This window comes from Talpa europaea (assembly GCF_964194135.1).
Source record: "Talpa europaea genome assembly, chromosome: 9".
NCBI lineage: Eukaryota > Metazoa > Chordata > Mammalia > Eulipotyphla > Talpidae > Talpa > Talpa europaea.
Window position 1 is genome coordinate 22897041 of NC_140076.1, and position 21487 is coordinate 22918527.

The following is a 21487-nucleotide window of genomic DNA, read 5'->3' on the forward strand; positions in this document are numbered from 1 at the left end:
AGAGACATGTCCACTATGTGTGGGTGGGGGGAGGGGGGGTGGGGGGGAGCTGAAGCTGAGCCCTCCTCCGACTTAGCACATTTGAGGAGAGCCCATTCAGATGCCCTGGAGGTGGGTGGAGGTGGGTCATGCCCCTGGCAAAGCACAAGGGAGCTGGGGGTGGCTGTAACTGTGAGAAAGTGCCAGTGTGTGTGTGTGTGTGTGCATGTGTGACATCGGGAACCCGTGACTAGGTGGTACTGGATTTATCGTGTGGTGATGTGGGGACATGTACAGAGCTGAGGTTTTACTGCACAAGAGGTATGGCGGCAGGAAGGAATAGATCTAATTGCTGTGTGTGTTTGTATATATACACGCATATGTATGTGTGGGGGTGTGTGTTTAAAAAATAAGATCACACATACATACAAACACACAGCCTAACTTTAATTATCTGAAGAGAGCAGGAGAGATTTGGGAGGAGCTGAGAACAATGATAGGCAGGGATGATTTTGGAAAATGGTTTGTAGGGAAAGTGCTTGGAAATCCTGAGAAAAGGGACCCTGTCAGATGCTGGAGAGGGAGGGCTATGTGCTTCATCAAATATCGCTGGCACCAGGTACCCAGTGACTGTGGAGAACTCGGCACCAAAGACCACAAAGCTGGCACTGGACAGCCAACCAGTGGTTTGGGTGTGTTAGCATGTGTGTGTGTGTGAGCTGGAGAGAGAGTGCACCGGGGATTAGTAGGCTGAGCGAAGGAATGATGGCATGGTTGCGAGCGAGAAGAGACAGAGGAGGTACTTGTGATGGCAAATTTTTGAGAGTGGCTGTACGGATAGGGGTGATGGGGGGTGAAGAAGGGGGACATGCAGTCTTGTATTGTGTGAAACAGGCTCGCTTCCCTGGGAGGGGATAGTTTCTTCTGTTTCAGATGGCATCCCCCAAGAGTATCCACCTGGAAGCTGACTTTTGAGGTGGGGGGGTTATGCTCAGTGTTCAAGTGGTCCTGGCGAGTGCTGCCATGTCCCAGCGCAGGGACCAATAGAGGGCAGTCCTCCCACATGGAGGCCTCCCAAGTATAAGGGGAGCCTGACAGGGCCGCCAAGCACCAACTCCAGAGCCTTCAAACGTACAGCCAGGAGTAAGACTGTTGCTTCTGCTGACTTTGGTCAGTACGTAGGTATGTAAGAGGCCCTGGGTGATCCCTTTTGCAAGGCTGAATGCAAGCAGCGGGATCAGATAAGCTCTCCCCTCTCTCTTCCCCCTGCGCAGGTAGATCTGCTTTCTGGATCCCAGCCCCACTGGTGAAAGCCTGGGCCTGGGTGTGACATTAGGGCTTGTCCCTCCATAGGCAGGCCCAAGACTCTCCAGAGGAGACTCAGTTCCAAACTTCTCTAAGTGGGCAGCTGTGGTTGGGGATCACTAATCCTGTGGACACTCAGCGGAGTCCTGGGGTCAAGGGCTGCTGCAGAGGACTTAAGCCATGTCCCATTTAGCTCGTGCAACTTCCTGGGAGAGAAGAAGGGCATCAAGTTCAGGGCAGGGCTCCTTCTAGGTTTGCCTTGACGATCACAGGTGACCAAAACAGGTGCCTTCCTTCTTCCAGTGTGAGCCAGCCCTGACCCTGCAAATGTTCTCCCGGCTCAAAGCTTTAGCAGTATAGTGTGGACTTTCTTTCCCTCCTCCTCCACCCCAAACAGTTATGGACTTGCAGACACAGAGCTGCACACGAGTGCATACCCCAAGACGCAGAGGTTGGCATGGGCAGAGTGAAGGTCTAACCACCAGAATCTGTGGCAGCATGAACCTAGGACATAACTGTTCAAATGGCAAGGGGAGGGAGATGGGACCAGAAAATTCCAACTCTTCCCTGGGAAAGTGGGGCTTTCTCACAGGTTGATGCTAGGAACAGCTGCTTCCTGGAAGGAAAGAAGTCTGAGGCTCTCAAGAGTGAGCAGGTAGGTTCATATACACCTTGGGGTGGTGGGGGAGAAAACGCACAAATTCACAGCCGACTGTGACTTTTCTAAGCACTATTCTATTGGGGAGTGAGACTATAGGGCAAACTATTTCTCTCCCTAAGGCTTTCTCCTTAGGCAGTCAAATGTGCTAAGATCCCTCCATCACCCCAAGCTAGAGACTGGAGGAAGGAAACTGGGGGCCTCCTGTGACCAAGGGGCTGGTCGCTGGGTAGCTGTCCCAGGCTGGGTCTTGTAAAGCAAAATCATAACAATGTGAAAGATTTTCTTCCATCCCTTTTTTCACTGGTTTCCATTTTTTATTCTATTCTTCAGCTGCTGCTGGTCTTGGGAGGTCACATTGTTTTGCTGTTTTTTGAGTTGACTTGTTTAAATAATAAATCCACCCTCTTGTACAGGATTAAGCAGACAATTAGGAAATCAATCAATCAATTGGTGTCAGCTGCAGGCTGAGGCCACTGAAAGGCCCTGTTTTCCGTCGCCCTTTCCAACCTCCAAACCTGCTGAGGCTCAGGGCATGCAGGCGACAGGGAGCTCCAAGCGTCACTGGCTTCCATTTTGGGGCCCTGAGACTGGGACCGATCCTGGATGGAGAAATAAGAAGGATCTTGGGGAGTGTGGGATTGCTTGGAACTTCTGTACCTGGTGGAGCAGGAAAGGCAAGGCTCAGGTAGGGAGGCCTGGGGCTGGGGCCATGCTGTCACCCTGCGCTGGGAGGGGGCTCCTGGCCTCCTCTTTAAGAAGCAAGAGAAGGACTGGCAGCATGGGGAGTGGCCGGGGCATGGGTGCTAATTACAGGGCTAATCCCTCACTACACAGGACTGGAGGGGAGAAAAAGGAGTGGTGAGTGAAAAGGCTGAGCCTTTGAAAACTGTGGGGGCCTTTATACTTGCAGACAATCTCCCCCACCATTGCGAGGCAGAGCCCAGAAGGTCAGGGGAACTCAGCATGGCGGTCACCCTGAAGCCCCTGCCGGGACCTAGGCTGCTAACTTCTAGGCCTGGGAACTAGCCCTGGCGTCCAAGATGCTGGGGCCAAGCCCTCTCATGGGTCTGGGTCTGGGCAGCTTCCCCCCATGGGAGGGGACACGCTTATACCCTCACTGGGGACATGACTTTCTCTCCAGTGGAGCAATCGTGGCTTTAAGCTTTGTGTCCATGAAGAGAAAGCGAAACCTCGCGTGGCTTCTCCTGAGAAGGGAAAAGAACTGCATCTGCGAGCAAACAGGATAAACTGTTTTATTAGCATTTTTGAGTTGTTTTAAAGGAAAAAGAACCTCTTGCCTGGGACACAGGGTAGTCTGGGGCTTTGGCCCTGGAACCCACATCTGCCTCTACTGTCCTGTCTCTGGGAAGGGGACATTGCACTGTTGAGGCTTTAGAAGGGGTGTCTGAGGCTGTCTACACCTTCCCCCAGGTCACGGCTGCATAGACGTGGAGTCCTTCCACAGAATACCCACCATTCCCTGGGGGTGGGGGTATCTGAGTCCCCACCCCTGGAGGAGATGTTAGGGCTTTCTGGAGGCACAGCCATACTCCTCTGGTGGAGGAGCTGGGGCAGAAGGTCTGTTTGTAGTGAAGCAGGCTCGGCATTGCCCGTGCAAACAGGCACAGCTACCTCCCCAGGTCCGCTCAGCTCACTGCCTAAGCTGTTGGAACTTCCCGTGGATACAGGTAGATTTGGGCACCATTCCTTTGCGGGCGGCCTGTCTTGGTTTTGGTGAGGACCGTCTTGGCTTCCAGCTGCTCCAGGAGCCAGAGCCGTGGAGCACAGAGTGGAACCAAAGTCAGGGGCCCGGGGCCAGCGTGCCCGGTGGAGGATACAAAGATGCTAGGCAGGTGGTCCGGGTGGAGGCAGGCTTCTTTGGCTGAGAAGGGCAGTCGAGCTGTGCCTGAGGAATGGATGACCCAAATTCCGTGTGGTATCTGCAGTGTCCCAGCCTGGCCTGGTCTCGGGACAGTCTGTTTATGGGAAGGGACGCGAGGCGGTTTCATCTTCCCTGAACCCACTCACCTGAGGCAGGGGTCCAGCTGCTGCCCAGCTCCCCGGCGCTGCTAACACTGGCCTAGAAGAAGGTCTGCGTAGTCACCTTTCTCCAAGATAAGTGAGGCCAGGACTTTAGGGGAGGTGAGCCAGGGTATCCCATCACTCACCCACAAACCGACCCAGCCCTGGTAGTAAAGAGAACAGGACACAGCCCTGGGGTACATGTTTATGTGAGTAATAAAATATTTACTATAACATAAATATAAAGGGAACTTCCCAGTCTACATTTTTTTTTTGCAATAAAGATACAAAGAGAATGCACCAAAACATTGTTCCAAAAATAATAAAAATAAAATAACAAAATTTAAATCCAAAATGTAACAAACAGAACAAGAAATGGAGAAGGGGGAAGCTCCAAACACATTCAGAAAATAAATAGAGATGGGTCAGAAATCTGGAAATCATATTAAAATATCTTTTTCGGATTAGTCGGTGTACAAAATCCTTTCGGATGGGGAGGGAGGGCGACTCAGAAAACCAAAAATAAAAACCAAGCACAAAATGTTTCTTCTCCCCGCCAGTGTGTACATATCTCACATATTTACATGGTTCCCACTTCACCCCAAACTTGGGGAATTTCTCTCCCAACCTCCCCAAGCATCCGGCATCCCAGGGGCTGGACAGGGAGCAAACGGAAGCTGCAGGGAATCAGGCAGAAGGTTCTCAGGGAACGGCTTATTTCTACAGCTGGTTAAAAAATATCTCCAACTTTTCCAAGTTTCGTTAGCTAGTGGCCAGGAGGGCAGGCCCCGCGGGGAGCAGGCCCTGCAGAGCAGCGGTCAGCCTGCGGCGGGACAGAAGCCCCTTCCCAAGCGTGTGCGCGCACGGGAGCGCAGACCCCTCCGGTGTGGCCAGGCACCGAGCTCGGGCTCGGATAAAACGAAACGAAAAATGAACACTCAAATTTTTTTGTTAGTTTTTTTTTTTTTTTTTTTTTTTGCTTTTTTTGGGGTAGGGTAGGGGAAGGTGAGGGGGAAAATAAATTAGGCAAGATTAAAGCTTTGGCTATTTCCTGCTTTTATACACAGACGCGGCTCTCGCGGCCTCCCCTCCGGGGCCCCGATAAATACAGTATACAGCGATTTAAATTAAGGGCGCGGGCGAAGTTAGAAGGACCCCCAGGAGCCGAAAGGCTCCCCGAATAAATAAAAACCGTAAAAAACCAAGCCCGGAGGAAGGGTAAGGGACTTGGGGTGCATCCTTGCGGGAGAGAAGAGGCTCGGAGCGAATAAAGTGACAGCCCCCCACTCTCGACCCGCAGGCTCGGGCGTCCGCGCCGGGGAGAGGGATTGGGGATCCCTCCTCTCTTCTTTCTCTCTCCCGGGGAACCCCTAACCCCGTACCGCGTTACCTGTCGCTGTGGGGAGGCCGCTGCCGGGATCCGGCCCCGAACAGCCCGGGGGGCAGGGGCGGGGGTCGTCGAGGGGGGTGGGGGCGGGGAGCGGGCGGCGGGCCGGATGCCCGGGGCGGGTCGGCGCGTTCCGGATCTTCGCTCCTCGCTCTCCGGGGTGGCGACGCAGCCGGTCGGCCGTCTTCGCCGCCGCTCGCCAGAGAGGGTCGTCCGGGTGTTTGGTTTTGTTCGAAAGTTTCTGGGCTTTTTGTAAAATCCAAAGCAACCGAACAAAAAGAGTTCAGGCCGCGCAGCGCCTCGCCGCGCGCCTGCGGGGGGCTCGGCCGGCGGGGTCACTGCACCGAGCCGGGCAGTGTGTGGTGGTGATGGTGGTGCAGCGCGGCCGGTGGGGGCGGCGGGGGCGCGGAGGGCGGCGACGCGCCGCCCCCGCCAGGCCCCAGCTCGCCGGGAGCGTAAACGTCGTCCATGGGCGGGTGGCCGGCGCCGGCCGCAGGGGTCATGCGCTTCTCCTTCTGCCGCCGGTTGCAGAACCAGACGCGCACCACCTCCTTCTCCAGCTGCAGGCTGTCGGCCAGGCCCGTGATCTCGTGCGCCGAGGGCTTGGGACACTTGAGAAAGTGGCTCTCCAGCGCGCCCTTGACCCCCACCTCTATGGACGTGCGCTTCTTGCGCTTGCGGCCCTGCGCCGCGATCTTGTCCAGGTTGGTGGGGCTGCCGCTGGATGAGTCGGTCTCCTCCAGCCACTTGTTGAGCAGCGGCTTGAGCTTGCACATGTTCTTGAAGCTCAGCTGCAGGGCCTCGAAGCGGCAGATGGTGGTCTGCGAGAACACGTTCCCGTACAGCGTGCCCAGCGCCAGGCCCACGTCGGCCTGCGTGAAGCCCAGCTTGATGCGCCGCTGTTTGAACTGCTTGGCGAACTGCTCCAGGTCGTCCGAGCTGGGCGCGTCCTCGTCCGAGTGCTCCCCCACCGACGAGCCCCCGCCGCCCGCGCCCGGGTGCAGGTGCGCCGCCGCCGCGTGCAGGCCGCCCGCGTGGGCATGTCCGTGTGCGTGTCCGTGGGCGCCCAGGTGGGGCGGAGGCGACGGCTCCAGCTGCGCCTCGTGGCCGTCCTCGTGCAGCGCGTGGTGCAGGCCGGGCCCCGCGCCGCCGCCGCCGGCCGCCAGCATCCCGGCCAGGCCGCCGCCGCCGCCCCCCGGGTAGGCCGCCTGGGCGTACAGCCCGAGCGGCTGCGGCTGGTGGCCCCCGCCGGCCCCCGGCGACGGCGACATGGCCGGGCCCAGGTGGTGCGCCGTGCCGCCCTGCGCCCAGGCCGCGCCCGCGTGGGCCGCCCCCTGGTGCACCAGGCGCGCGTGGAAGCCTCCGCCACCGGCGTCGTCGGCTCGGCCGGTGCCGCCGCCGCCCGCCTTGCCGTGCTCCAGGTGCGGGCCGCCGGCCCAGTCCCCGCCGCCGCCGCCGCCCGTGGGCAGCCACTGGGGGTGCGCCAGGCCCACGGGGTGGCCCGCGCCCGCGCCCAGCCACTCGTGGTGCATCAGCTTCTGCACTTCGCGGTACGCGGCCCCCGCGTGCAGTCGCTCGGCGGCCGCAGCCGCCGCCGCTGCGGCCGCGGCGTCCGGGTGCATGAGCGGCCCCGCGCCCCCAGCGCCGCCGCCGGGGCCCCGCGGCAGGTACTGAGCGGTGGTGGCCATGCCGCCCCGCGCCCTGCGCCGCGCCGCGCCGCGCCGCCGCTCCGCTCCGTCTGCTGGCCCCGCCGCCGCGCTCCGCCGGCTTAAAGCCCCGACCCGCTCGGCGCTCCGGAGCCCCACCCCGCCCGCCGCCCATTGGCTGCCCGCGGAGCCGCCTCCCGCCCCGCGGCCCCGGCCCCCGCCCCGCGCGCCCGCCCGCGGCCCGGCCCCGCCGCGCGCCGCTCCCCATTGGGCCGCGCTCCCGGGGTCCCGCGCGCCGGCCGCGCCGATTGGCCGCCGGGGCTTCATTCACGGCCCCCCTGCCGTCCGCGTACACACTCGCGCCCCGGGGCCGCCACGTGGGGAGTGGCGCGGGGGCGGCCCGGGGACCGCACCCCCTCCAGTCCTGCTGCGTGGGCCCCGCATTCCCCCCGCGCCGGAGACTCCGCGCCCGGCTGGTCCCACACTCCCGGCGAGCTGGTTCCCGCTCGGCTCCCGCCGGGGCGGTCGGAGGCGGCGGCGGGATCGCGGGCTCCGGGAGGCGCTCGGGCTCCGAGGAGCGGCTCGGCCCCGCGCCCCGCGCTCCGCGCGCTCCGCAGTGCCGCGGCCGGCGGGCCGGGATCCCCGCGGGGCTCGGCGCCCGCGAGCGGGAGGCTGCGCGGGCTCCCGGCTCGGTGGCGCCTCGGCTGCTCGCCGCGCCCGCCTCGCCTCCCGCGCTGCCCGCGGGCGCGGAGCTCCCCCGTGCACCCGCTAGGTCCGTCTCGTTTCCTCTCTTCTTCCTCTAGACCCTGGGCGGCAGCTCCGCTGACCTCGGCGACCGTGAGGACGCGTCGGGCGCGGGCAGCGTGGGAACCCGACCCAGCCTCCCGCCTCCAGCAGGCTCCGGCTCGCTCGGGCATCGCCACCCGGGTGAGTCCCGCGCGGGCGGCTCTCGGGCCGGCATCGCTGCCGCGGGGAGACGGGAAATGCTGTCCCCAGGCCGCGTTCCCGGGTTCCGGAGGGAGAGGACCTCGAGGGGGAGATTGCTCCAGGGAAAACGGAGCTGCCAGGGGCCGTGAACCCACTGTCCCACGCCTCGGCTGCCTGCCGGGCTGCTCCTTCTCCCTGCTGCCCGGCTAGCGCTTTGGTCGAGGTCATGGTGGGGTCATGCCTGGAGGAAAGTTGCTGTAAGTGAGGAGTGGCGTGGACTTTGGGGCAGGGTGATTGGCACTTCAGAAATCCAGAATGCAGGCCGGGAGCTGTCCAGCCTGGCGTGGAATCCTGAGCTGGAGTTTAACCCAGCCAGGGGCTGCTGTGAAAAGGGAATTGAGATTCAGGAGGCCTCGTTGAAAAAGTGAGGCGCGCAATTTGGGTACCTTCTGGGGCATCCCCCATATCTTTGAAGACTCAGATCTAAGCAGCAGCTCTATGTACCCCACATTGGGCTGGAGTCTGAGTGCAGAGGACTGTGGCCTCCGCCTCTTCCCCAGAGTGAGGCTTGGGTTCCAGGAAGTCTCCCAGCTCACATTCTTTCTCTCCCTGCTTTGCCTCCAGTGGATTCCTGGATTCCAGGACTCTGGGGCCCCAAATATAGAACTCAGCTGGGGACACACATAGGGCCTGACTGGGCTTGCCCAGTGCTGTGGTGAAGAAGGGTGATGGGGATGTGGGGGGAGGGTTCTGATGGCAACTACAGTGAGGGGACCCTGAGAGGGGCTTGGGCAGAGTCCACAGTGACGAGGGTCATCCTGGGCGTAGACTATGCTTATCCAGGGCCTGAACATCCTGGCACCAACCTCTGGCTAGCCCCCAAGGGATGGGGCTGGACAGTTCAGGGCCCTTAGCTGGCCACTGTCCTGAGCGGGCACCTAAGAACCCACCCTTGTTGCAAGAGCCCTGCTTCTGAACCCAGCTAGGGAAGCATGAGCTTCTCTGGGCCCCAGCCCTGGAAGTGGCCACCTTGAGACAGCCCAGGACTTCCTGGCCCACTTGCTTTCCCAGACCCTCTCCAGGACCAGGAGGTAGGACCAAGGCTGGGCATCCTGTACTGAATGCTTCTTTCAGGCAGCCCTAGCCAGTCCTCTGTGACACTGAAGCTTGGACTTCCAAGCTGGACTTGCCACTGTTTCTGGGGAAGAGTAACTCTGGTCTAGTCTCTCTAGCTCTTGATTTTCCTACTTGTAAATCGAGAACAACATGCCATAGGCAGCCCTCCTGTGTCACTATGGTAAGCCAGTGAGGTGTATGAGACAGCAGTGGTAAAAAAAAAAACAAAAAAAAACAAAACAGCCAAACTCTCAGGAAGGTTTTTTTCTCTGGTTGTTTGTATTAGTGCCCCGTAAGTGGGAAAGTTACTTTCCTCTCTACCTAGACCTCAAGTCCCCCATCTTAGAGTGGGGCTGTAACCAGCTGGCCTCTCAGGCCCTTCCAGCATGAACAGTCTGTGATTCTGTGACTCAGCCCCTGTTGAGGGAAGGCAGATGTCTGGACAGTCAAAAGGTGTTGTGAGGCCCAGCCTTTGGAAAGGAACAGTGACTCATGGGCACAGTACATGAACACCTATCACTGTACCTTTCAGTCCCGGGAGAGAGCATGAGACTGTGTCCCCAGTGAGTGGATGAAGAAACTGAAGCTTGTGCAGAATCTTTGGTCAGCCATTCCTCATTTCCCCCATGTTTAAGGGATGGGGGAGCATGCCCTTGGAGGCAGTGGCTTTGGCCATCACAGCAGAGAGCCCACTATCCTATCTCTGGTAGCTCTCTGGGGGTAGTCCAAGACCAGCCAGGACGCCTGATGTTGGGATCCCAGGTATATGCTGAAAAGCCTGCAGCAAAGCCAAGTTCTAGGTTACCAGGTAGGTTAGCAACTCACAGGTCTCAGCTCCAATGCCGTGGCCCCTTTGGCAGCCCTGTGGCATTGTGCTAGCTGCTTTGCCTGTGGGGGCCTCAGTTTCTTCAGCTTAAAATGGGGAGAGTCGTGCCTGCTTCTCAGGATTGCCCTGAAGCTTCAAGGACGAAGCAAAGCTTTAACGTAGATGCCCTTCCAATGTCAGATGCTGCCCTGGGGTGAGCAGCCAAGTAGACTAGCAAAGGAGAACATTGCTTTCTTGCCTTTGGGAGTTTTACACCTTCTACAATGACGGGGATTTGGCCAGCAGTCAAAATTTTCTTGTATTTGGGAATTCAGTTTCCCCCAGAAAAGTCATGACATGCTCCTTGCTCCAGTTGCAGAGATTCTGTGTGGGACACTGGGGGCTGTGACACAGCCATCGGCAGAGACACCGTCTCAGAACTGTCCCTTTCCCCTGAGCCCTGCTGGCACGGAGCCTGGGGAGGACACGGGAGTTGGGCACCCACCTGACCCACACATACACAGAATTCTGCGGGCATATGGATGAATGTGCATTCACGCGCACGCCTGCACGCACCCCCTCTCTCCACACCCCACAGATCCATGCCATTTAGCACAGGGATGAGCATACAGATTCACAACTGGGACACATAGATTCTCACCATTAGGTTGGCTATTCAGACCCACAGGCACAAGGTGATAAATACAGGCATGTGTCTAAATGGGAAAACACATAATCCGCATATGGACTGCAACCCGCTTAAGTAGGCATTCCTTCGGCAACACACGCAAAGACCTGCCGGTCCTTGGGGTCACAAGCGTGGAGGCTGTCAGCAGGCATGCCAATCCACACAACCAGGTACACCCAGTTCACACATGAGTGTACACAGCGCAGCCACACACAAGCCACACAGTGCACACATACAAAGAGGCCCACCCCCTACCTCACACAGACACACAGACATACAGACATACACCCACACTGTGGGAACGAGCTGACGCCCCTTTGTGAGCGACCAGAGAGTAGAAGGGCAGAGGCAGGGTCGTGCCCGGTCTGCAGCTTGGACAACACACTTTGCTGGCAGCTCTAGTCCCGAGGAAGCAGGAAAGTCCTTTCTTTTCATTTTTTTTTTTTCACTCTCCATGTGGAAGGCAGCTCCTAGGCAGGCTGCTGCCAGTCTCAGAGGCTCCCGGCCTCCCTCCCAGCGGGGCCCCTGAGCAGCCCGCCTCCAGGCCAGGAGCTGCCTAGGCTTTCCCAGAATGGCATGGCCTCCTCCAGGCTCTGGAGTGTGACCGAGTGCCTGCTCATTTGACACAGGTCACCGAGCCTCCAGCAGATGGGGCCTTCACTGTGGGGGGTCTCTGAAGTGAGGGGTTGGGAGTGGGGTGGGGGATGGCCCTACAGACATGAGACTCTGCGGGCAACTATACAAGCTCCAGTGCTATACCCTCTCTCTGCAGTGCCCCGAGTCACAGACGCAACTGTCTGCATTCTGCATTCACACTCCTGCCTGAGAGATTCAGACACAGCTTCTCGAACATAACCACACTCGCCATCAGCCCCTTGGCGGCCACATATGCACTGTAATATTCCAGACACACATGCTAGACAGGCGAGCCTGCACAATGCCAGGCAGAGCTGGGTTTGGGAAGGAAGGAGCGGGAGCAGCTGGGACTGGCTGTTTTCCCCCTTGGGCTCTGAGCCCCCACATTGTGTCTTGTCACTTGGTCAGTTGTTATTTAGTGTCCAGGAAGCACTTCAGACCTCAGGCCATTTCAGTACCAGGGGAGATTAGCTCCAGAACACCCATCTGGATTTTTTACGAGTCAGGATTGCTGAGAAGAGCTAAGAGAGATGAGATCAGGGCCCACGGGGAGGGCTGCTGGAGGAGCTGATGTTTTAGAACGCCCCCCCATGTGTGTGGGCTTTGAGTCTTTGTTCAAGATGGGTTGGGCTGGGGGGGTGGGCAGGATTTGGGCAGCACTCATGGCCTACTTACTTCCTCTGCTGTCACTCCCCTCCCTGCCAGATCTTGAGCATCAGGGGTCTCGGGGTCCACTCGGCTCAGACACAGGTCTGCTGGATGACGTTGGGCCAATTTTGGCCTCCTAATCTCTGTGATCCTCAATCTCCCCATCTGTAACCTGGGCAGGGTGGGCTGTGTTGGATCGCTTGTGAAGGCAGGGTGAGATCACTGCCCGATGGATACTTGGAAAAGGAAAGCGTGGCTCGGTTTTTCTCCCTGGCTACCTGGAGTTGAGTAAGAGGTTGTGTGAACAGAACCTGCCTGCTTCCCCAAGCAGTTCTCGCCGAGCACACCCACTTGGCTTTGCTGCCCTGATCCTTCAGGACTGGAATGTGGCTTTGACTGCAAGAGTCTGGCTGGGTCTGGCCTGTCACAGATTCCCACCTGGGGCGGCACCACGGATGTCTTGTCCATCCACTGCCTTGGTGCAGGCTGGTGCCAACTAGGGAGATTAAGAATGCCCACCACCATCCAGAAAGCTCTCCCAATTGGGATGTGCGCTCTCAACCCCTACCACTTGCCCCCAAGGATAGCCCCTCCAGGGGTGGTCCTACTTCCTCTGTCCTTCCTGTGTTTGCGGGAGCTGGCATGGAGGAGCAGAGGGGGTTGGAGGGTTGTTGCTGCCAGAGGGGGAAGAAACCGGCTCACTGATTTAATTCTGAGGTTCCCTATCTTCCTCCGTGAAGGGAAAAAGCAATGGAAGGTGAAAGATCTCTCAGGAGTGAATCTCTCCCTATGTTTCCCCCCCTGCCTCAGCCCCTAGGCCTAAGTGCGGGGTGGGGGTCCTCCCAGTGCATCAGTAGAGCATTCAAATTAGGGGTGGTCAATTGCTCTTGAAATTTACTTTCATTTTTAGTGGAATGGCAGCCTTTGAGCTGGTGTTAATGCCCACAAGCTGGTTATGCAGAACACGCTTTCTGCAAATCGGTAAATCATTAGCGGGGATTAATCACTCTGAAAGGCTGGGGCTGGGTTTGAGTTTCTTTTCCTTTTTTTGAAAACACTTTTTATCTGGACGGCTGCAAAATTCACCACCACAGGGTGGGGTGGGAGCAGCAAGCAGTAATTTAAGTCCTTGTCACCATGGTTAGAAAAGTGAGGTGCCTGCCTGGGCCTGGTGTTGGCGTGGGGGCCCCATGAAGGTTGGGGTGTGGAAGGGGGAGGGAGGGGAACTCCCTTGCTTTTTTGTGTGGTCACTGTTTACAATAGCGTGCTGGGTGTACTTGTATATATGGCGTGTGTTAGGTGCTGCGTGTATTTGTGTGTTTGTGCTTTAGAGGTGCCTGTCAATCTTTGTGTGCTTGTGTTAGGGTGTTTGTGCTTGGTTGATGCTAGTGTGTGAGCATCAGTGTCCGTAATTCCATTTGGGAGTGGTTTTAAAGACCACTCACCTTCCCTAGTCTCCAGGAGGCTCTAGCTGGAGGAAGGCCCCAGTTTATACCAGCTAGGGGGCGTGGCTCAAGAATAATTTACATAGCATGAGCCACTGCCTCCCCAGCTTCTGGAAGACTCAGTCCGATGGAGCCTCTTAGAGCAGATGGGGAAGTCAGGCTATCCCTGGAACACTTCTCACTCTCCTAGTCTGGTCTAATCGCAGCCTCCTCCACCCATGGACCGAAACATTCAATACCCCATAGCTCCTGAACCCAGACTTCTGCATAGTCACAGTATACACACCTCTAGCTCCTGCTAGGAGCTGTACTTGGGGATGCTTTTTTTCCTTCCAGACCTGGGATGCCTAGGGTGAGGAAGCTCATCCTTCCAACCAGCACCAATCTGTCGGATGGAATACTCTTCCCACCCCAGGCAGCCTCCTTATCTCTTTCTTTCTCAGTGCAGCCTAGCTGTGGGGCAGTTCTTCCCTTGCAAGGTACAGAACTGATATTCCCATGGTGTAGTGCAGGGTACATGCATATGGCGAGTCTGTCATGGGATTGCTTCCATCAGCTGAGGCAAGTCTTCATGGACCTGGTCCCAAGATAAACCTGCTCCTTCCTCTCACATTGCCCTGTTGCGGGCAGAGTTAGCGGGCGTACCTGGAAGTCACTAGCGCACCACAGATGGCACAGATGCCTTGTGCTCCCGTTCCTGTGCTCATCACTGGCCCAGAGTATTTGCTGCTCTCCTGTGCATGCAGCAGTCAGTCTGGAATTGGGGAGGGATGGAATGATAGAGCTTCTTGGCTTTACGAGTTGGGAGGCTCTGGAAAGAGTGGCTGGACTCAGTGCAGGCCTTTCACAGCTTTCTTGGGGGCCGCAGGTGGAGGGTGGAAGTGGTGAAGGAGGATTTAGGAATTATATTTTCCCAGGGACCTCTTAGCATCTTTATGTACTTCCGGTGGCAGACATCTGTCTGAGCTTAGGGTAGCATCTGCCTGGGCTGGAGACAACATCTGTTTGAGGCTGGGACACCTGGCTGAGCCCAGCACATTGTCTGGCCCCGGGACAGTTTCTCTCTGGGCCCAGGACAAGTGTCTGAACCCGGCACAGCATCTGTCTGGGCCTGATGCAACATCGTCCTGGCCTGGGGGCGATGTCTGTTTGAGCCCTGGACATCTGTCCTACTTGGGGAAATCTGCTGAGCCTGGAACAATACCTGTGAGCCTGGGGGTGAACTTGCCATTGCAGATAACATCACCCGAGTCTCAACTTTGATTGAAATGGAGAACAGAGAATGTGTCAGACTTGTGTTCCTGTTCTCCTCTTTACCAAGGAAGGGCTCTTAGGAGAGTATAGCAACTTACCTCCAATTGTAGGCCCATTGACTTGCTTGCTCTGAGCATCTCAAGGGATAGCCAAAGCCTGTGCCCCAGTAACTCCAGGAAACCAAAATTAAATGTGTAAGGGGAGTGGACAGGTCATGATAACTAGTGATTGGCCTGGGATGATTCTTTCTTCCTGCAGTCCCTTTGTTGAGTCAAGTCAGAGTGAGCCCCCAGGACAACTCAGACCCCTCACTTGCCTCCTGAGAAGTGTCCCCCTCCCCCCCATTGCTCCCTATTTGTACATCCTCAGGTCCAAAGCCCTGGTGGTCCTGCCTCTGCCCACCCTCTGAGTCCAGCAGCCCAGAGTTTCTGTTCCCATAAGCACCACAGGCCCTCTGACTCCCTGTCTTTGTGCATGCTGTCCTCTCCCCTGGGGATGCCCTTTCAACCCTCTTCACATCTTTCAAGTCCAGGTTCAAGGGTCACCCGCTGTGGGAAGTCTTCTTGCTCCCTCTGTAGACTAGGCTGCGACCTTTGCCCTCTCCCACACTGTCTTATGCCTCTGTGTTAGCATCTTGGGCCTGTATTGTCATTATCTCTGTGTGTCTCCCAAGGGTGGGAGCTCCCAGCCTGACTCCCAGCACCCAGTCCAATTCCTGGTCTATAGTAGGTACCAATAAAGAATGTTGGGGGGGTGCTAGCTGCTGACCTCACAAGAAAGCAGACACTGATTTTCCATCTCAGAAGAAGTGGGCTTCAGGGAGGAGGGCTCCTCTCCTTTTCTGAGCCAAGCTGGTAGAGGGGAGTCAAGGGGTGCTGGATCGTGGTGGATTTACCCAGAGCACCCACCCAGAGACAAGGGCCTTCTGGAGTCTGGCCCTGCCCAGCATTCCTCCTCTGTGGTCAGGATGAAGCTGTGTAGGACCCAATGATTTGCTGCATCTGCTCTGATAGGCACAGAGGAGAGTAGTGAAGAGTTGCAGGAGTGCAGCAAACCCAGATCAAGGTCTCTCTGTAGGCTGTGGGGGTGGAGTTAAGAGGGGGGTTTTCTGGGGGTCCAGGCCCTGCTCCTTGAGGGCAGGTTGGAGATTCGAGGCTTGTGGAAAAGCTCTGGGACTTCTAGGTTTGCTGGTCCTGCCAGGGGAGAGTGACAAAGGGTGTTGATACCAACATCGTGTCTAGAGCAAAGTGCTCTCCTTGGTCAGACATACCTGGCCAGGCTCAGAGGGGTGTGGATCCCCAGGGATACATATTGGGAGAGTGGGCCAAGCTGGGAGGGTGCAGAATGTGAGGGGAGCTGTAAGGGAATGTTCTGGGCATAGGTCTCTGCCTTGGTGGCTTTTATTCCTCCAAAGAGGCATGCCGTTGTTGTTGTTTTTCGCTGATGTTAAAAGCAATACAAGTTCATTTGCAAATTTCCTTGCTTCAGAAATATATGAAACAGAAAGTAGCAGCCCTTCACAAACCTCTCTGCCTCGCGCCTCCCCACTGCTCCTGTCGGCTCTGTCTTCCCAGAACTTGTTTGCCTGGACACAGACTATTCCATGGTAGTACCTAAGGGTGTCAGTGCTTACTATGTGCAAGGATTGTGCTAAGTGCTTCTGCCTGGGCTCCGCATTGCATCCTCACCAAAACACGCTGAGTTAGCTGCGCCTATCGCCATGGTACAGATGAAGGCACAGAGGCTCGCAGAGGGTGTGAACAATAGGCCACATACTTTTTTTTTTTTTAAGATTTATTTATTTATGCATAGAAGAACTGGGGTACAGGCCAGAGGTGTGTGGTGTGTGTGAAGCGGGGGTGGGGAGGTGAGAGGATTCACCAGAGACAGAGTGGGGAACAGAACAGGCAGACCGACTGAAATACACTGCTGAGGGGAGCAGCAGGCCAGTCAGGAGAGGTCTGCTGCACCATGTGGGTAGCTCCCTGGCTGGGGCTCCAACTCATGCTGCAGTGACTATAGATAGCTTCATAGTACTGCACCTTAACCCCTTTTGCCACCCTGGAGGCCCCAGCCCACATACTTTGGGTGCTTGGTGCCAGGTGCTCTTTTAAGCACTTCCCATGTTATCTCATTTAATACCCGTGAGAGTTGGTGTGTAGGGGAGTGCCCGCAATGTAGTAGTTTAGTAATCAATAAGTGGTGGTCGATACTCTCAAGTTGGAATTTTGAGCAGCTCAGGTGATGAATCTGGGATCATTCAGTGGACCCCTACATGGGAGGCCTCTTGTCCCAAACCTCTTGAATCGTGGGCAGCCTCCTGGTGCTTGGAGATGCTGACTCAGCAGTGAAAGATGTGAATTCCCACCTTGGTTTGCATATGATTTACACATATTTATTTATGAGTGTCTTTGATTAATGTAAAAGTGCCTCTGTGATTTCTCTGCTAGGCTCTGGGCCTGCAGAAGTCATGGCTAGTGCAGACTGGCATAGGCTGAGTGTGCATGTGTCAGGGGGCTGCTGGGTGGGGTAAGAGTTGTGAGTAGATGGGTGGTAACTGGAGGGTCCAGCCCTGGACAGACTGGAACTTGGGGTTCTGGTGTGGCTGATTTGGGAAGCTGGTGTGAGTGGGAGGTGTCCATCCACATTTGACAAGGTCCAGCTAAGGGGCTGGGGCTGGGTCAGCGATTCAGGCACTGGAGTGAGTAACTGGTGGGCTTAAGGGTAGCCATGGTCTTTGAGAAGCCAGCATGTTGGTCATGCTTTCTAGGCAGGAACTCAGACCCAAGGAAGCAGGACAGAATCTGAGGTCCAAGGTGGGACCCTCGGCGGTAGGGAGGCCTTCCGAACAAGGCAGAAACTCAGAAGCAGGAAGAGACCTCTCCTTAGAGCCCCTCCCTCTGGTGCTGCCCAGGGCAGGAATCTCCTTGCTTGGAAGATCTGGGTGATGGAAAGTTCTCCCTCCCAAGGCCTTGGGAAATTCTGCCAATCAGCAGGAGTTTTCTGTGTGCTGGCTGTGCCCAGCCTTGTGCCTGGCATCATGGAAAGACCAGTCCCAGCTTGCAAATCTTGGCAGGAATGCTGGTGAGATAAGGAGGGAAGGGCAGGCCCCGACCATGCAGCACTTACATCCATTATCTGCTTTGATCCTCACAAGGATCAAAGGCAGTGGCTGCCTTATCTCCTCGTTATAGAGGAGGAAGCAGGGACTCAGAGAGCTGTAGTAACTTGCCCAAGGTCACACAGCAAGTGTGGAGGAGTTCAGATTTGAACCCAACTCTGTCTTCTTCCAGAATCTGAGCACTTAGCCAGTTTATTTGGCTTCAGACAGGTGTAAAATAAGGATAAATCTGCCTTGCCTGATTGTGTGAGGGTTAAATGAGCTCATGGGTATAGGGAGCTTAGCACAGTGGCTGGCACATAGTAAGTGCTCAACAAAAGTTTTAATTTTTTTCCTTAAGTGTAGCGCTAGCATTCTTCAATCCAGTGAACTCTACTGTTTGCATGGACCCATAGTTTTTGCCAGGGCTGTTTGGCAGGTGGGGCTTGGAGACAGAACATGATCTCCTCTGGGTTAGTTGAGCCCTTCTTTGGTGTGGGTACTGGTGGCTGTTGGTACATGAGCAATAGGCTACCTCTGTCAATTCAAGTTCTAGTCCTGGGTAGGGTGTCTTGTTAAGATTGCAGAGATCTGGGCCTCCCTGTTGTGGTGCAAGGGGTTGATATGCAGCCTATGAAGCTGTCTGCAGCCACTATAGCATGAGTTCAATCCCCGGCTGGCCAGGGAGCAACCCACATGGCGAGGCAGACCTCTCCTGTCTTGCCTGCTGCTCCCCTCAGCAGTGTATTTCCATCAATCTGCCTGTTCTGTTCCTCACTCTGTCTCTGGTGAATCCTCTCATCCCCCACACCTCTGGCCTGTACCCCAGTTCTTGTATGCATAAATAAATAAATCTTTAAGAAAAGATTAAAAAAAATGAAAAAAAAAAAGATTGCAGAGATCTGAATCAAATGAGGGATTGCACCATGTGAAGATGTATGGAAAATCACTCCTGACAGGGGCAACAGCACATGCAAAGGCTCTGGGGTGAGAACAAGTTTAATGTGTCCGTCTTCCTGAGTACTGATAGAGACAATATTGACTTGTATCTTCTAGAGTTTGGCAGAGGAGCTAAGTGGGAACAGAATTCATTCATTCATGCATTAATTCAACAAACACTTAGTGCCCATTTTGTTGTACCAGGCACCATATCAGGTGCTGCAGGCTGACCCTGTTGAGCAGTCACTGTATTTCTAAGCACTTTATATATATTACTTCATTGACTCTTTACAGCTCAAGGAGATAGAGTGCCTGGGGGGAGGGCATTGGGGTGTGTGTGTGTGGGGGGGAGATTGGCTCCCTTGGATTCCTTCAACCTCTTCCCATCTCCTAGTCATCTCAGGCCCTCCCTACCCATCTGTCCCTCCCTCCCATCCATCCATCCATCCATCCATCCATGCATCCACCACACCCCCCGCCCACCCACCCACTGCCCGAATGCCTAACAGGCAGTTACTGGCTCAGCTATCCTTACTGTGTGTGTGTTTGTGTTGGAAAGTTGGTCAGTGTTTATGCTTCTGTGACCCTCCTGTTGCTATCCTTCCTTCCTCCGCCCTGGTTCTGAGAGAAGCTCCTTGAGAGTGGACCCCTGTCTGGCACTGGCTTGCGCACCCTGGGGTCAGGGAGTGGGGCCTCTTGCATACTGCTCCCACCCTTGCTGGTCAGGCCTGTGACCCTCCCTATGGCCCAGCATGGAGGATGCTTCTGGGCTGCAGAGGCGAGGCCTCACTGCCTGGCAGCCTGCCTGTGCTGCTGCAGGGGCTGTTGGCCCCATGCCAGCACCAAGCTTTTGGAGCGGGAAAGTTGTGTCTCTGTGGAGCCGCTCCACACTACTGTAGTAAACAAACAGGCTGGAACTGGGACTCCAGGCCTGGGAATGGGGGTCAGAGGGCGGCTTACATGCTGGCAAGAGCAGGGCCAAGGGAGACCTTGCGGCGTGGATGGTCGAGCTTTGAGCCAAGATGCTGCTGTGAGCCCCAAAGGTTCAGGCTGTCTGCCGATCCTCCTCCCGGTTCAGGCCAGACAGACCTTGAGGTAGCGCAGAGCTGGCAGGATCAGAAGTACAACTGCAGAAGGAGAAGCCTAGACTTGAATTAGGACAGAGAGAGACACAGAGGCTGAGAGATTTGGAGATGAAGGAGGCTCAGAGGAGGAGAGAGAGGGAGGTGGAGAAGGAGGGAAGGTAGAGATGAAAGAGATTCAGAGAGTGGGAGAGGGAGGAAGAGAGATGGACATTCAGAGAGAGACCCAGAGGCGGAGAGAGAGAGAGAGTCAAAGGCAGAAGGATCTAGAGAAGTAGGTGCAGAGTGGAAGAAAGAGACTTACAGAGACAGACTCAGGTGAGAGAAGGAAGATTCCTTTGGAAGGGTCTGGGGGGTAAGTCCAGGGAGAGGGAAGAAGGTGGTGGGCCTGGGGAGCAACTCTTCCAAAGGCAGGAAGTATGTGCTTAAAATAGCCCCTCCGAAGTGGAGAGCACCCCACAGCGAACAAAACTTTTCCACTTGCTTAAGCTCATTCATAGCCTCACAATAGCCCAGCTGAGAGGGGATTGGAGTCCTCTCCGGGCTGGGGCCGTGGTGTGCCCCCTTTGGGGAACTGTGGCAGGGGGAGGGGAGCTGTAAAGCTGGGGCTGGACCCTGAGGACTGGAGGTGGGGTGGGTCCCACTATGAGGGTGGGGGTGGCCGTGGAGGTGTTGAGACAGAGCCCCCTCCAGTGGCCGAGACTTCCCCAGCTTTCTGGAGGCTACTGCTAGACAGGGCTGGCCAGTGATGCTCCTGCCTCTTCTCGGGAGGAAGAAGTGGCCCCAGCCAGGCCTCTCTCTCGGCCCTTGTCCCCTGTCTTTTGTCCGCCCTCTGTGGTACCTGCCCAGTTTCTGGGAATGGGGGCGGCTGAAGGTTCCCAGCTGAATTCCTGTCCAGGAATTGGCTTTGGAAGAAGGAATGGCACCTTGCCCACAGTTACGCCCCCTCCCTGGGGCAGGCTGCATCCAGTGGCTGGTCATTTGGTGGGGGATGTGCAAAGACCCCCGATCCTTACTTCCACTTGGGACACTTCCACAGGCCTGCCTCCCTCCAGAGCTCCTTGTGAGCGGGTCAGGAGCGTTGGTGTGACTGCCTGGCACATCGCTTCCTCCCTCTGCTGGGCTGCCTTCCTCTCTTGCTGTTCTGTGAGTCCTCTCCGATCAACTCCTTCACGCAAATCTACAGTCCAGAGCTTTTCTGGGGAAATCTGACCTATGACCCTGACTCCAATTGTTGGGCACCAGCCTGGGCCCAGCTCAGCTCCCCTCCCCTGCTTCTCTGTTCCTTCCTAACCCTCCTCCCCATCAGACTAGGGCTAGGTTCTGCACACAGGTGTGTGTGTGCCTGGGAGCAGATGGAGGAGGCAATGCCCAGCCAGCCTCATGTCATCCTGGGCGCCCTCTTCCTGTCCCCAGGCAACTTGTCCCCTGTGGGTGAACTCAGAAGGGCCCCAGGCACGTGGGGGGTCCTCCCCGCTTCAGCCACGATGACTGTGGTGTCCCTCTGCTCCTGGAAGAGAGTCAAGCCTCTGGAGCCAGGCCTCCGACTTCACATGGCAGCCCCATGGGTTAGAAGCTGTGTGACCTTGGGTGACAGATAAAATGTACTTAGGACACAAAGTTAGCTAGCACAATTAGTATTTTTGTTATTTGTAGAATAACGCTGATCCTGCAAGACTAGCCCTCGGCTAAGATGCACACTTACGTTATTTCCTTAGGTCGGCGAGGGGCCTTGTGCTATCCCGAGTCCCCAAAACTTGTACAGGACAACCCCCTTACTTTGTGGACAAGGCCAAGAGGCAAAGACTACCCAGTGCTTCTGGGCTGAGGGAGATGCAGGCTATGGT

At 56.4% G+C, this 21487-nt stretch overlaps 1 protein-coding gene across 1 annotated transcript; it reads right to left on the bottom strand.

The window, feature by feature from the left end:
- Positions 1-5555: 5555 nt before the first annotated feature.
- POU3F1 (POU class 3 homeobox 1) lies at positions 5556-7042 on the bottom strand (the record flags this gene model as incomplete). The annotated part of the gene is made up of 1 exon (XM_084242898.1): positions 5556-7042. The coding sequence occupies one exon, from the start codon at positions 7040-7042 to the stop codon at positions 5690-5692; it is 1353 nt and encodes a 450-aa protein (XP_084099024.1). The 3' UTR covers positions 5556-5689.
- Between the last annotated feature and the right edge of the window lie 14445 nt (positions 7043-21487).